Here is a 14646-nt window from a genome sequence, read left to right on the forward strand (position 1 = left end):
ACAGCCCATGCACAGGAGACATAGGACTATTTATTGATGGGGAAAACTAAAGAGTTGAAGAATCCGTATACTTCCAGATTTGAAAAATTCTTTACCAGAAATGTAATCCAAATTCTCCTTTTTATATAGTGAATTTTCTCTTCCCAAACTTGTCAGGGGCAGAACTAAGACAAGGATACAGTTCTCAACCCAATATTTTTACTACCATTAAGTGTTAATTCCATAATTTGTATTGTAAACAAGGAAATCGTTCTCTATTGCCCAGTTCATTGTATAAACGTGATTCAAGGACACTTTAACTTAGTGAAGACAGCATATTTTTAATGCCTGGCCATACTAATTGTAAGTCAATCCTTCTCACCTATTTCTGATAAATTATATCTACTCACTAAAACAACCAAATGGCAGGACTGCTGCTCTCAGTGATTTCCCACTTACTTTGATTTACTGAGTATATCTTAAAGTACCAAATTTATTTTATTATATTATTTATGCCAATAAAGGCTGTTTTCCTCTGAGTAAATTCCAATCAATGTGTTTCTTCTACAACAAAGAAAAATGTGGTTTATAAAGCATATAAATAACAATTAAAGAAACAACCTTGGAATATATAAGAATGGTTAAACTCAAACACTTTCAGTCGGTACTCAAAGGGGCTAAAAAACAAATTTAATCCAATATTAGCACTGCAAAAATTGCAAGAAGCGAGAAGCTTAAGAACAGATCAACAGAATGTAAATAAACCCAATTAGTACAAGATCATAAAACTCTTTTATGCAAAAAAGCTGGTACAAACAGAGATTGTAGAATAACACACAACCTCATGTTCCAATCACTGTGCAGGTAAGATGTCTAGGCTTTCCTTTTGGAACTAGTAGACAAGCAAGTTTTATGAGCAAATTAGAAATTAATACTAAAGATTCAGATTCTAATTATAGATTATCAAAATATATCTAATCAAGGCATTCAAAAATTAATAACAAGTATATATTAATTGCAATTAATTTTGACATAATGTTATTAAAATTCATAATTTTATTAAATAGGAAAAGTACAGCTATTTCACAGATAAGGAATACTTCTGAAGCCACATTCATTTGAAAAATAAAAGAGAGGGAAAGCGAAAATTTGAACTCGAACTTTATGCTTCCCAACACCATGCTCTTTTTGTTATATCAAACATAAAAACAATACTTGAAGGCAAACATCATAACAAAATTTCTTTATTTTACAGACCAATAAATGGAGCCAGTAATGGATTATGAACAGTGACAAGGAGAAATTAGTTGTAGGGCTGATTTTAGAATCTTCCTACATTTAAAACTGACTCAAACACAAGACTGAAGAATAACAAGAATAATAAATTGTGTGATATGAAATAGATGTTAAGAGCATGGGCTCTTAAGTCAGATACCTGATCTTGAGCAAGTTTAGTCTCTTTATTTCAATTGACTTCTCTGTAAAATGGTGATAATAATATAATCTACGCCTTAGAACTCTTTTAAGAATGAAGTAAGATACTATGTGTAAAGTTCTTAGAAACTAGACATCAAGGATGATAGACACACACATAAAAACATATACACTTCACACATATGAATTTAAGGATTAAGGTATTGCATGCAGGTGCAATTACTGATTTGAAGCTTAAATCACCTTCAAAATATCTTTCTTCCCCATTCTCCATACTCAACAAACAGGTGTTCTAACAAGGGAGGGACACCCAGCAGCAACAGGTCATAAAGCAAAGTGCCAGGGCAGGGGCTGATTAGGATGCCACAAGAAATCCATTAAAGAATAAGCCATCTACATTTTTTGGTGTTTGGGTTAGTAAGGATGTCACTGAGAAGAAATCATGGGTGTGGCCCATAAAAGAGCCTGCATTTATCTACCAGCCATACAAATGGCATTGACTGCCAAGAGAGAATCATCAATAGAACAAGTTAAGTAAAAAGGTATTTTCCTCCTATTTATTATCTACCTTCTTGCCTCAACTCTGGAAGACCCAGAAAGAAGAGAGGAAAAGTACAACATTATCTAATGCCCACTATTCATTCCTTAGCTGTGAACACAGCTGAGAAAATAAAAGGTCTAAATGGTGTAAGAGATTGATGTTTAAATTGGACTGGCCTGGACTCTTTGATATTTGAAAGTGAACAGAAAGCTACAGGATGCACTTGAGATGCTGCCATGGTGTCGGAAATGGAGATCCAAAGAATGAAGTGTTGCTGCTTGTCAGTAGAATTTCTAAAGCCCTTGGGATGAGGTCCAAATCCTTTCTCATAGCCTCCAAGGCCCAGCATAATCTTTCCCTCCCTATACCTCTCTAGCCTCATGTTCAGCAGTCATTCCCCTACCCCATATACTTTCTCCTGCAGCAATACTGATATTTCAGGGCCTCTGATGTATCACGTTTCATGTTACTCATTGATCTCTGCTGTACTTTCTCTTCCCTACCAATCGCCACATTTGGCCAACATTTACTCCACACTAAAAACAAGGACCATAACCACCTTCTTCATTGCTGTGTTACAAACATTGAATAAACTGCCTGGAACATAGGATATAAACAATAATTAGTCCATGAGTGAATGAATAAAAGGATTCATTTGAAGTTAAATATTGTAACAAGGATTCTGGGCAACAACTCGAATGGTACATAAGAAGAAAGGCATCAACAGAGGCAGATGGTAGAAAAACTCTCAGATTATTTTACAGCGATTACACCTGCATGCAATACCTTAATCCTTAAATTCATATGTGTGAAGTGTATATGTTTTTATGTGTGTGTCTATGTAACTATATTAAACTAATCACAGTAGGTTTTTATTCTGTATAATAGTTATATTTTAAAAACTGTCAACACATATCCAAAAAAGCCATGACATAATAAGTTTTCTAGTAGCAAAGATATACTATATTTTAGTTTTATTTGGGGATGCTTTTATGGTCTTTGGAGTGGTGAAATTGGCTATAAGTCTTTTCGTGATCTGGCTCTGAGTTATTTTCTAGCCTCATCTTCCCCCAAATCCCTAAAAGCCTTCTAAACTACAGTCACAATGAACTTTTACATTTTACTAAATTCAACACACTCTTATAATTTATGCTAAAACACTTTTCCCCTTATGGAGCTTGCCAATCCCTATTTGTTCTCATTAGCTATTTTCTTTTCTAGAAACTTTCTCAGATATACATATCCTCTACCCCACGGATCCCCAACTCCTGGGTAGTGGACCAGTTACTGGACCGTTGCCTGTTAGGAACTGGGACTCACAGCAGGAAGTGAGAGGCAGGCATTCGAGCAAAGCTTCATTTGTATTTGTAGCCTCTCCCCAGCACTAGCATCACCACCTCAGCTCCACCTCAGATCATCAGGCATTAGATTCTCATAGGGACACCAATCCCTGGTGCCAAAAAGTGGGGGACTGTTGCTCTACTCCCATCCCTTGTATTATCATATTAATCCATAAATACTTCAATAAAAACATAATCACACTGTTTTAAATGTGATGATTTTTTTTCCCTCAGCTCACCCTTCCCTGCCACTGCACCAGGAACAATTTGAGGGCAGCATTAGTTAAATACTTAAATATTTCAGCTCCTGACATTGTGACAGACACTGAGCATGTACTTAGTAAATCCTGTTGAAATGAACAAACACAACTCATGCCTTCTAGTAGCTTAGACTGCAGTAAAAAGAAAGACACATAAATTTTTTATAATCCAGTGTGTAAAGTCATAAAAAATGTGTGAACACCATGTGGTAGAGCACAAGGACAAGAAGGACTGATTCTACTTGGAATAGCCTAGAAAAACATCAGAGAAGATGAAATTTGAGATTGGCCTTGAATAAATAAAAGATTTCTAGTTAGTAAAGGAGAAAAGCATAACAGGAACAGGGAAAAACATCTTCAAGGCCAGAGAGTTGTTAAGTATAATGGTATGTTCAGAGAACAGTGAAAAGTTCAATGCAGTTTTTTTTTTAATAGCTTCACAAATAGTTATAATGCCTTACAGCTACTGCCCTCTGTCTCACCTCCTCTCCTCAACCACGCTGCTTAAAAATGTTGCCTCCACTCTTTCTCCACTTCCTTACCACCCACTGCAATCTGGTTGCTTTTACCATGATCAGCAAATATATCCTTGTTCTTAATCTAATGACACATTCGAATACTTTTCTTGGCTTTAACATATCGTATGACACTTGTTCTCTCCCTAATTGCGTAATACTTTCCTGCATTGGCATTAGAACCCCATTATCCTGATGTTGTGGGAAATCTTTGAAAAAAATCCTCATCATAGAATCTGAGAACTTCTCTGTCTGCCAATCAACATGTAATAATATCTCCAGGAAAACGGGACTAACACCAATGGATAATCAAGGCATACAAGTTCTGTGTGGCTCTTCCAAAGAGATGAATTCCACCCTTGAAACCTGGGGAAAGAACATGCAACCTCTGCAATTTTTATTTAAAAATCACTTTATGTCAAATTATAGCTGTTTGCTATTTAATTTATATAAAAGGATGTGAGAGTAATATGGAATGCCCCTTTTCTGAGGAAGCCAAGAGAACTATGACTGGATATACTTAGTCCTCTCAACCCTCTCTCCTGTAAGATGGTAAAGGATGGAGTCAAACTAGTTAATTATCTTTATCTGACCTCTTCCCTGGGATTGTTATCTCAATCCCTAGGTGAGATTTTATTGTGGGCAAAACATATGGGTTCTTCCCATTACCAAATGAACCATACCCTTTTTAGTATACAGAATCCTACCTTAACTAACAGCTATAAGTAATACAGATATCTGACTATTGCACATCATTGCATCTGATAAGGAATAAAAGGCAGTGGTCTCTGACTTTTGTTGTTAAGAGTCAAAGCACACTCTAGCTCAGAGAAAGAAATCCACCTTTATCTTTTCCTTCTAGGTCTCCTATGCAATCTTTGTTAAACTCTTGTGTTCTAAAGTTTCTTCGAAAGTATGATGACTATTTCATGCTAATCTCTTTCCTCACTCAAGTTTATGCATGCCCGTTTTTCAACTACCATCAGATGGCTTCCCAAACCATCTGCACTCTAAGCCCTTCTCTTAAGCTGCAGATCTATATCTGCTGCCTAGACATCTCCAATTAAAATTCTCACAGACACCTGTTCACTAAATCCAAAACATAAATACTTGTCTCCTAAACACCAAAACAAAAGCAAATAAAACTTCTGTGTACCATACCTTAGTGAATAGTGCCACCATCTACCCAATCTCCTAAGCTTTCATTCTGTGCAAATACCTTATTCTGTTACAATACAGACTGTCATGCCCATGACTAGCAATTATTATTCTACAGATCTTAGAAGGAGCCCAGGAAATTGCTATTTTAATAAATAACTCCCTGTGATTCCAATTTAAGTGTCTATGAATCGCATTTTGAGAAATGTTTTAAAAAACTCTAGGAGGCTGCTGAAAAATATCAGCTGAATAAATTAATGTTCTCCAAATCTAATTCCTATTCTTTCAAAATATCGATAACCTTGACTTCCAGTCAAGATGGCAGAGTAGGTAAATGCTGTGCTGGCCTCCTCTCATGATCATATCAAAACTACAACTAAACTACAGAAAAATCATCGAGAATTGCCTGAAGTATAGCTGAACACAAGTCCTGCAACTAAGGACATACAGAAGAAGCCACCTCAAGACTGGGAGGAGGGGTGGAAACATGGAAGGGACTGGTTCCACCATATGTAGCAGTTGAGAATCAAGAGGAATATTTTGGTTGTGGAGGTTCCCCAGGAGGAGCAAGTGATTTCAATCCCAGACAAGGCTCCCAGCACAGGGTTCAGTGCTGGGAAGAGAAGTCCCTACAGCTTCTGGCTATGAAAACCAGTAATGAATGTGGCTGAGTGAGATGGAGGGCTGCTAGAGCCCCAGGCATTTCTCTTAGAGAGCCTGCTCAGGAACTTACTCAGTGATAGACTCACTCACTATGAGCCTCAGTGCTGAGGCATCAGCTTGAAAGGTGCCAAGGACATATGGGGAAGAATCGAATTATCTGGCTCCAAGGTGAGGTCTAAGGGTGGCTTTCTTCCAGACAGAAGTACTGACAGAATCCATTGTTTCTCTGTTGAGACTTCCATATTCAAGGCTTACTGACCCAGGCAGCTGCCATATTTGAGTTTCTATCGACCTGGCTAGCATTGTTCTCTCTACCCTCATGATTCTCCGAGACCTTGCCCCACCCAACTTGTGGGCCCACCCAACAGTTTCCAGGGGTTTTTCTATACAACAGCCTGTCTTGTCTCATGCTTTAGACTTTCGTAAAATCTCTCGAAGTTTCAAAAAACCATACCCCATACCTCTAACAGAACAGCCCCAAGCCTGGACTAGTGGCAGTCAACCTCTGTTTGTGGCTTGGCCTCTCAAAGCACCTTCAAGCCCAGTGTGGGTCACAGTCATCTGTGGGTTGCTTAGTGGCTCAAGCCAGGTGGTCCTGAGCAGAGCATAGGCTGCAGCTGTACTTGGCCTGTGTCAGGGCCCCTGCCAAGAGGCTCCAGGGGCAGCACATCCTGTGACCAGCTTCAGACCAAGCCAGAGCACCACCTGGTCACTTCCACAGATAATACACCCAAATAGTAGTCTGGGAAGGTGCCAGAGCCCTGCTAAAGTGAATCCTGCCCCATAGGGTCAGCTCCTGTACAACAGATCCTTCAGTATAGTCATTGGCCAGTTCTCACAACCAGCCTTGGAATCAATCCCTCCCATTGATGTGCAAACAGGAACCAAGGCTCAACTACAATAGAAGGACACATACAACTCATATAAAGGACATACCTCAAGCACTCGGTTCAGGTGACCAAAGAGACTATGCCACAGGGCCCGACACTACGCCTATTACATGAGGCCACTCCACTAAGACCAGGAGACATAGCAGCCCTACCTAATACATAGACACAAACACAAGGATTCAGACAAAATGGGGGAGATCAAGAAGCATGTCCTAAATGAAAGAGAAGAAAACTCCAGAAAAGAACTAAACAAAATACAAACAAGCAATCTACCAGTTACAGAGTTCAAAACACTGGTTATAAGGATGCTTCATAAACTTAGGGGAAAAATAGATGAACTCAGTGAGAACTTCAACAAAAATATAATAAACATAAAAAAATAACCAGTCAGAAATAAAAATGCAATAACTGAAATGAAGCATACAGTAGAGGGAATCAACAGTAGATTAGATGAAGCAGAGGATCAAATCAGAGATTTAGAAGATAAGGTAGCAGAAAACACCCAATCAGAATAGCAACAAGAAAAAATCCAAAAAGAAATGAGGGTCTTTAAGGGGCCTTTGGGAAAACATCAATTTTGCCAATGTTTGCATTATAGTGGAACCATAAAAAGAGAGAGAACAAGGAATGGAAACCTGTTTGAAAAAAACAATAACAGAATTCTTCTTTTTCTTGGCAAAGGAAATAGACATACAAGCTCAGAAGTGCAGAGAGTTCCAAGCAAGCTGAACCCAAAGAGGCCCACACCAAACACATCATAACCAAAATGCCACAGGTTAAAGACAAAGAGAATTTTAAAAGCAGTAAGAGAAAAGCAATTAGTTACCTACAAGGGTGATCCCATAAGACTATCATCTGATTTCTCGACAGAAACTTTGCAAGCCAGAAGAGATTGGCACAAAATATTCAAAGTAATGAACAGCAAGGACCTACAATCAAAATTACTCTACCTATCAAAGCTATCATTTAGGACTGAAGGACAGATAAAGAGCTTCCCAAACAAGAACAATCTAAAGAAGTTCATCACCATCAAACCAGTATTACAAGAAATATTAAAGACACTCCTTCAAGAAGAAGAAGAAGAAGAAAAAGAATATGAATAATAAAATGGCAATAACTACATACCTTTAAACATAAATGGATTAAATTATTCAATAAAAAAATAGGATGGCGGAATGAATAAGAAAACAAGAGCTTCACATATGCTCCCTACAAGAGACTCACTTCAGATAGAAAGACACACACAGACTGAAAGGGGTGGAAAAAGATATTTCATGAAAATGGAAACAAACAAAAAGTTGGGATAGTAATACTTATACCATATAAAACAGACTTTAAAGTAAAGGCTATAACAAAAGACAAAGAAGGTCTCAATAATCCCACTCCTGTGTATTTATCCGAAGAAACCCCAAACGCTACTTTGAAGGGACATGTGCATCCATATGTTCCTTGCAGCATTATTTATAATAACCATGATATTGAGGCAACCTGGGTGTCCATCAATGGATGAATGAATAAAGAAAAGGTGGTACATATATACAATGGAATATTACTCAGTTATAAAAAAAGAATGAACTCTTTCCATCTGCAACAACATGGATGGATCTAGAGGATATTGTGCTGAGTGGAATAAGTCAGAGAGAAAATAAATGTCATATAATTTTACTTACATGTAGAATCTAAAGAAAAATAAACAAATAAAATAGAAACTAATAGATATAGAGATCATTTTGATGGTTGCCAGATGGGAGGGTGATTGGGGAAGGAAGTGCAGGTAAAAATGGGGAAGAGATTAAGAAGTACAAATTGGTAGTTACAAAATAGTCATGGGGATGTAAAGTACAGTGTAAGAAATATAGTCAATAATATTCTAATAATTATGTATTGTGTCAGATGGGTACTAGACTTAGCAGGGTGATCATTTCATAAGTTACATAAATGTCTAATCACTGTGTTGTATACCTGAAACTAATTTAATATGGTATGTCAATTGTAAAATTTTAAAAATTAATCATTAAAAAAATCAATAACCTTTCAGCAGTCACTTCTACATGCCAGCTTTAAAGTGAGTAAACATTATTTCTTTACTTTTGATATATAGCATTTGCAATATGTGTAGCGGCTTTCCTTATCTAGCTACATTTACAAATGACAACTGCTGCTAAGGATTAATTTCTAAGTTTTTATCAATTTTCAATCAAATATTGAGATATAATAACTCTCTAAACCTCCCTATAATGTTAACTATTTAATGACATAATATCTTTATAGCTTCTGGGAAATCTAAGAGATAATGCACACTTGTATTCATAAGATAAAAAAGTATTAACCAAGGGGATTGATATGATCAATAAACCAATGTCATTACTTACCTGAATTCCTGCTTCTTAAAAGCCTAAAGGTAAACTCTGTATCAGAAATCTTGAAATGACTTCAAAGCTTACATTGTTCAAGTTCTGACTCTAGCACTTAGCACTGTAATAAATAACCATTTGGGCTGAGGTGGCTTAGCTTTAGGTGCAGTAATTGGTGACTATATCATTTATACCTGAAGAATATGCACACAGAGTGAAAATGTTTATTAACATGAGAAAAGACATCCTATATAGACACCAAAGAGAAAAGAAAAACATGAGAAAAGACATCCTATATAGACACCAAAGAGAAAAGAATAAAAAGAGGAGTGAGTTATAAGTTGCTAAAATGCACACGCTACAAACTTTGTCAATTGTCAGCTACTAGTACATTCCAAAGTTTAATTATATTCTTACTCATTTTTTTAATGTTGAAATAAAATATTTTAAACTAAATTGCAGACACTGTAATTAGAATCTTTAATTATAATTTAGACCTGCAAATTTCCTTAGACAATTACACTGGTTAATGATTCTGAGATACAGTTTGTGTGTGTGTGTGTGTGTGTGTGTGTGTGTGTGTGTGTGTGTGTGTGTGTGTGTTCTTTTGGTTCTTAATTCTTTTTGCTATGCTGCTTTTTCCTCTCAGGCTAATGTCACAACAAATCTACATCATTGACCTGAACCAGAAGACTTAGGAGTTTAGGTCTTTTTACGCAGCATGTACACTGCATAGAAATGAGTGTATCTGCTAAGCTACTAACAGTGAAGTTAAATTTATTCTTTACATTTTTCCCATTAATTGCTTCTGTAAGCCATGAATTAGAAATAATCGTGTCTACTTTTATATGTAGGTGATGATAATATATGTATTTTCCCTCACCATCTTAATAAATATCTTTCTATTTAAAATGTCACAGTCAAGTTTCATTTTTTGACTTGACCATCTACACTAACATAAATTCAAACTTTCCTTAATTATTAATCTTTCATTCCAGCAAAACTAATATCAAGATTGAGAATCTCTTCATTTATTCAACAAGAAGTCAAAATCATTTCTCTTCACAAAATGTATACGTTTTTAAATTGAGCTCTATCTTCACTAAAAGATATATAATATGAGCAAGTGTGTATATTTGTGTGTCTGTGTTACATTTGTATATAGATTTTTCAGCTTTCATTTTCCTTAGCTTCATCTTGCTTCTATAGATTTGAACAAATAATAAACAGTACCTGTTGAGTGAGCAAACTCTCTCAGTTCCTACTCAGAATTCTCCTCATTTCACACATTACGTATACCAATTACCAACCTATTTCCTCTCAGCTCCAAATCCACCCTCCTTTCCCCTTCTTTGTGATATAAGAGGAGGACTCTGTAAACATTGTTCTTTTGCCAGCTCACACAATGTTAGGCTTTGTCAATAGAGAGTGCTGGAGGGATATCCCAATGTCATTGCAAGAGAAGGGGACTTTTCTTTCTGCTTCTCTTCCTGGTTTAGGTGCATTGTCATGCTTTGGCACAGCTTCAAAAAACTGACATGCACTGAGTTTTCAGCCACCAGGTAGGATATTCCTACTGGCCATATTTAGCATGTACATGTTTCTTCATGAGCAATAGCTGTATACTCCTGTAGCAGCAATATCCTCTCCATTGAGGTCTGAATCTCACTCAACCTTGAGGGGAAGGGCACTCTCCCAAGTCCTCAGTTCATGGCGCTTCACCTCTGGAAGTAGATATTGCCTTCTGTATTTGCTAATTCTGAGTTGCTTTGAGTCTTCTTTTATGCTATTTTATTATTCAACCACCTTTTTCTAGTTACTAATTTATTATATTAGATTTTCTGTGTTCAAATTACTGTTATGGATCCTTTCCTCTGACTAGATTCTGAGTAAATAGGTGCTCAGTTGGTGGTTTTGCAATGATTCTGACTTCTAGTGACTGGTATGGCTTAGTAAACAAGATGAATAAAGATTGAAATAAAGTAGAAAATCTGACATGACAAAAAGAATTCTATAGAACTCTGTTAGGTAGGTGATGCAGGGAAATGTATCATTAGAAATATGTCAAGGGCCTTCAAGCCTTTCAAGAGCCTACTGAGATGTTAAATATGTATTTCATTTGGAGGGATATCTCCATATATAGATGCATGTGACCAAAAACACACATATTCACATACACATACACTCCAAAATGGAAAAAAAAATTAAAAATCAAAGTGACCTTTTAATTTAAATGTTGCCAATTATAATTTGACTGAAATCAATTCCACATACATATAGTTTGGAATGTAAGTAAATTTTAATGTTTAATAAAATGTGTAGTAGGGTCCTCAAAATAAGAAAGCATATGTTGAGTTTGTTAAAATTTGTTAAAGTCCTTGGGTTAAATTTGCTGAAGAGACCAAAGTTTTGACTTCAATTCAGAGATGGAGTGTAAATGTGTTCTGTTGCTAATGACTGCATATCTAACATCAGCCCTACTGGCTTTTATTTATTTATTTGCATATAAAAATTAATATTTTTTTAGACTGAAAGCAGCAGATAGGACCACAGACACAACAGCTAGAAAAACGACTGCCTGATCGTGACTACTTCACTTGGACATGGTCCTGTCCCAGCTCTGGGACATGTTCACCTTAACTTTCAAGTCTTAGCTTCGCACATCAGCATTCACTGCTCTCCTTCAACTTGACATCAGTGGATCCTTTATGTTGACTGCTAAAATTTAATTCTTGCAGGATTATAACACTTTTTCCCATTTTTTCTTACTTAATTTTTCTCAGATTTCAGGATTTGTACAAATATATAAATTTTCCAACAAAGGCTTGAAAGGAACTCCTACATAGAAACACTAGCTAAATCCTCACAATTTCTTTTCCTTTCTTTTTTTTCTTAAATATCAGTTTCATTGAGAGATAACTGACAAAATTGCAAGAGGTTTAAAGTGTGCATTGTGGTGATTTAATATATGTATACATTGTAAAAGAATCTTCCACATCTAGTTAATTAACACATCCATCACTTCAAATATTTATCTTTTGTGTGTGTGATAACATAAGTAAGGAGGTCTCAATAAATTGGTCAATAATGTTTACAAGAGCTTGCAAAAAGGGCAGACCTCTTGTTTTTGTTTGTTTATCCAGGTGGAAAAAAAATGTCCAAACTTGTCATCTTTCCCCTTGGGTTATCAGAGAAAGGGAAGAAACTGGGAAGAGATGACATGATGAAAGATGATCACGAAAGAAAGAACAAGGGCATCTTCTCTAATTCAAACTCCCTAGGCCATAAGGAAGGTGGATGTCTAAAGAGCCATTGGACCTTGGAGCGGAGGATGCCTGAGGGGTGGATGAGATTGTGAGCCACAAATTTGCCAGAGATGTAGCATGCGACAAGAGATAGGCATGTCAGGAGAATGCAGTGTAAAGCTGGCAACAGCTGGAAGATGCAGCAGGATCTGACAAGGCATTAGTGAATTAAAAATTACTTCAACAAAAACTTCTATAATAGAGCACTACAGTTAGCAGTAGAAATATAGAAGATTAATTATCAAATGTTTGTGCTTAATTAAGAATTTATCTTTGATGTTTCTAGCCCACCAGTATCTAAACCCACCAAACTATTTTCCTCTCCTACCCACTGTATTTTAATAAAAAATAAATAAGTACCAATTTCATAGAATGCAAGTATGTCAAGATTCGAGTTTTCTTTAGATTGATTTATATGTGCCTTATATACATAATTTGTAAGTATGTAGATATTAGACAAAGTGCCCAACTTACTCAGTGCCTTAAAGAGGTTTCCATTTATAACACTACCCATGACTACTTTCTGTAAGAAGTAGTTATCTATGAAACTATAGAGAAGTTACTTATGGAAGTCCAAGCAGGTATATTTATCCTAGAAAATGATTCTCAGTAATATCATTATTTTTATTTAAATAATTGTTTATTGATCACAAATTTGGAAAAGAATATAACATATTCTTTTAACAAAACAGATAAAGGGTAATCTGAACACCCAAGCTGGAATGGTATACCACAGATACAAACAGATGAACATTCTTAACTCTCCACATACTTGGATAGACTAAGTAGGCATTAGACAGTTATATAATCCTATAACACTAAAACAACTTGTTTAGTCTAAATGATCCCTTCCAATGCATGATATGAAATAAAAATACTATTTAATGAAAAACTCACCATATCTGTGTCTGAGACAGGGCCAAAACTGGTCACATAGATGTTAGTGAAGACTTCAGTAATACTGTCTGATATGAGAAAAAGAGATTGAATATAGACATTATATAATGAGAGCCATAGGAGAGAGAAGTGGTCAAGTTCTTGGCATGGTTAGAAAGTTGCGTGATATTTAGAAATATTTTTTTAATTTTCTTTTCAACTTTCAGAACCAACAAAAATAGCTACATTGATCAAATATTTCATATGTTCTTACGACCTTAAATGCAAAATGTCCAGAAGTATTAAGACCTTCTTACTTGAAAGTTACACCCAATAGAGTATTCTTTTTAAAGCATTTTTCTCAGAATTAAGAGTTTCTTAGAATCTATTTTAACTAAACTAGTTTACAACAAATTTTCCACCAGCACTGAAAACAAAGTATGATTAATATGGTTACCATTTGATATAGTCTGAATTTGATTTTTAAACTAAATATTTCAGATGATATTTCATAATAGTAGATATTTAGTCCATAGATTGTAAATTTGTACATTTTCTTTAAAAACCACAAATACAGATTGTTAATCATTACAAATAAAAATAATCCATATTGTTATAAAAAGCTTTATCATTCAGTGACAGAAAAATAAAAGCAAATAACATACATTAATCACAATGGATTACTTCTAAACAAGATGCCTTTAAATACATTTAAGAATGTCTGAGATGCTAAGACGTAGCATCCATCTTAATTATATAGAATTAAATTCTAAAGTTATGTAACTTATTAACTGTAACATGATTAACAGGATTGCTCTATTAACCAGGTGATTTAAATCTTTGATTTTAAATAAAGCAAATGGTGATAGACAAAAGTTTAAAAGAGATTTCAAAAGAAAAATCCTTTTAATGTTCTTATAGGAAAACATCATTAATTTCCATCATCATGAACTAAATGTCTTATCTATACCTGTCAAAATTTTTATTCTACACAAACAATATCATAAAATATTTTTAATATTACACTGGCCATCAATTCACAACCATGCAAGAGAGAGTAAGGCTGGGATAGTGCATCCACTAAGGCAAAAATAAAAATGAAAAAAGTTTAAGTTTGAAATAATAGAATAGATTTCTTCAAAGGACTTGAAATATAATAATCTGTATAACAAACCTCTGAGATCAATTTTATGTTATCATCCCAGTGTGTATGTACCTTGATGCACAGAAAAGTAAGGAAATATGCCCAATGACCCATACTTAGTAGAGGAGCTAGAGCCAGGTTTTAAAACCCAAACAATCTGGCTCCTCAGGGTAAACCAAAGCATTAT

The 14646-nt window shown here is 35.4% G+C and overlaps 1 protein-coding gene across 3 annotated transcripts in view; it reads right to left on the bottom strand.

The window, feature by feature from the left end:
- The window catches only part of GABRA2 (gamma-aminobutyric acid type A receptor subunit alpha2), a 123505-nt gene that overhangs the window by 56376 nt on the left and 52483 nt on the right, over positions 1-14646 (bottom strand). For all 3 annotated transcript variants that reach the window (XM_039845127.1, XM_039845126.1, XM_039845128.1), the window contains exon 4: positions 13337-13404. In XM_039845127.1, coding sequence (XP_039701061.1) covers positions 13337-13404 — 68 coding nt within the window. The remainder of the gene's footprint in view (positions 1-13336; positions 13405-14646) is intronic.

This window comes from Pteropus medius, unplaced genomic scaffold (assembly GCF_902729225.1).
Source record: "Pteropus medius unplaced genomic scaffold, Ma_sr-lr_union100, whole genome shotgun sequence".
Classification (NCBI taxonomy): domain Eukaryota; kingdom Metazoa; phylum Chordata; class Mammalia; order Chiroptera; family Pteropodidae; genus Pteropus; species Pteropus medius.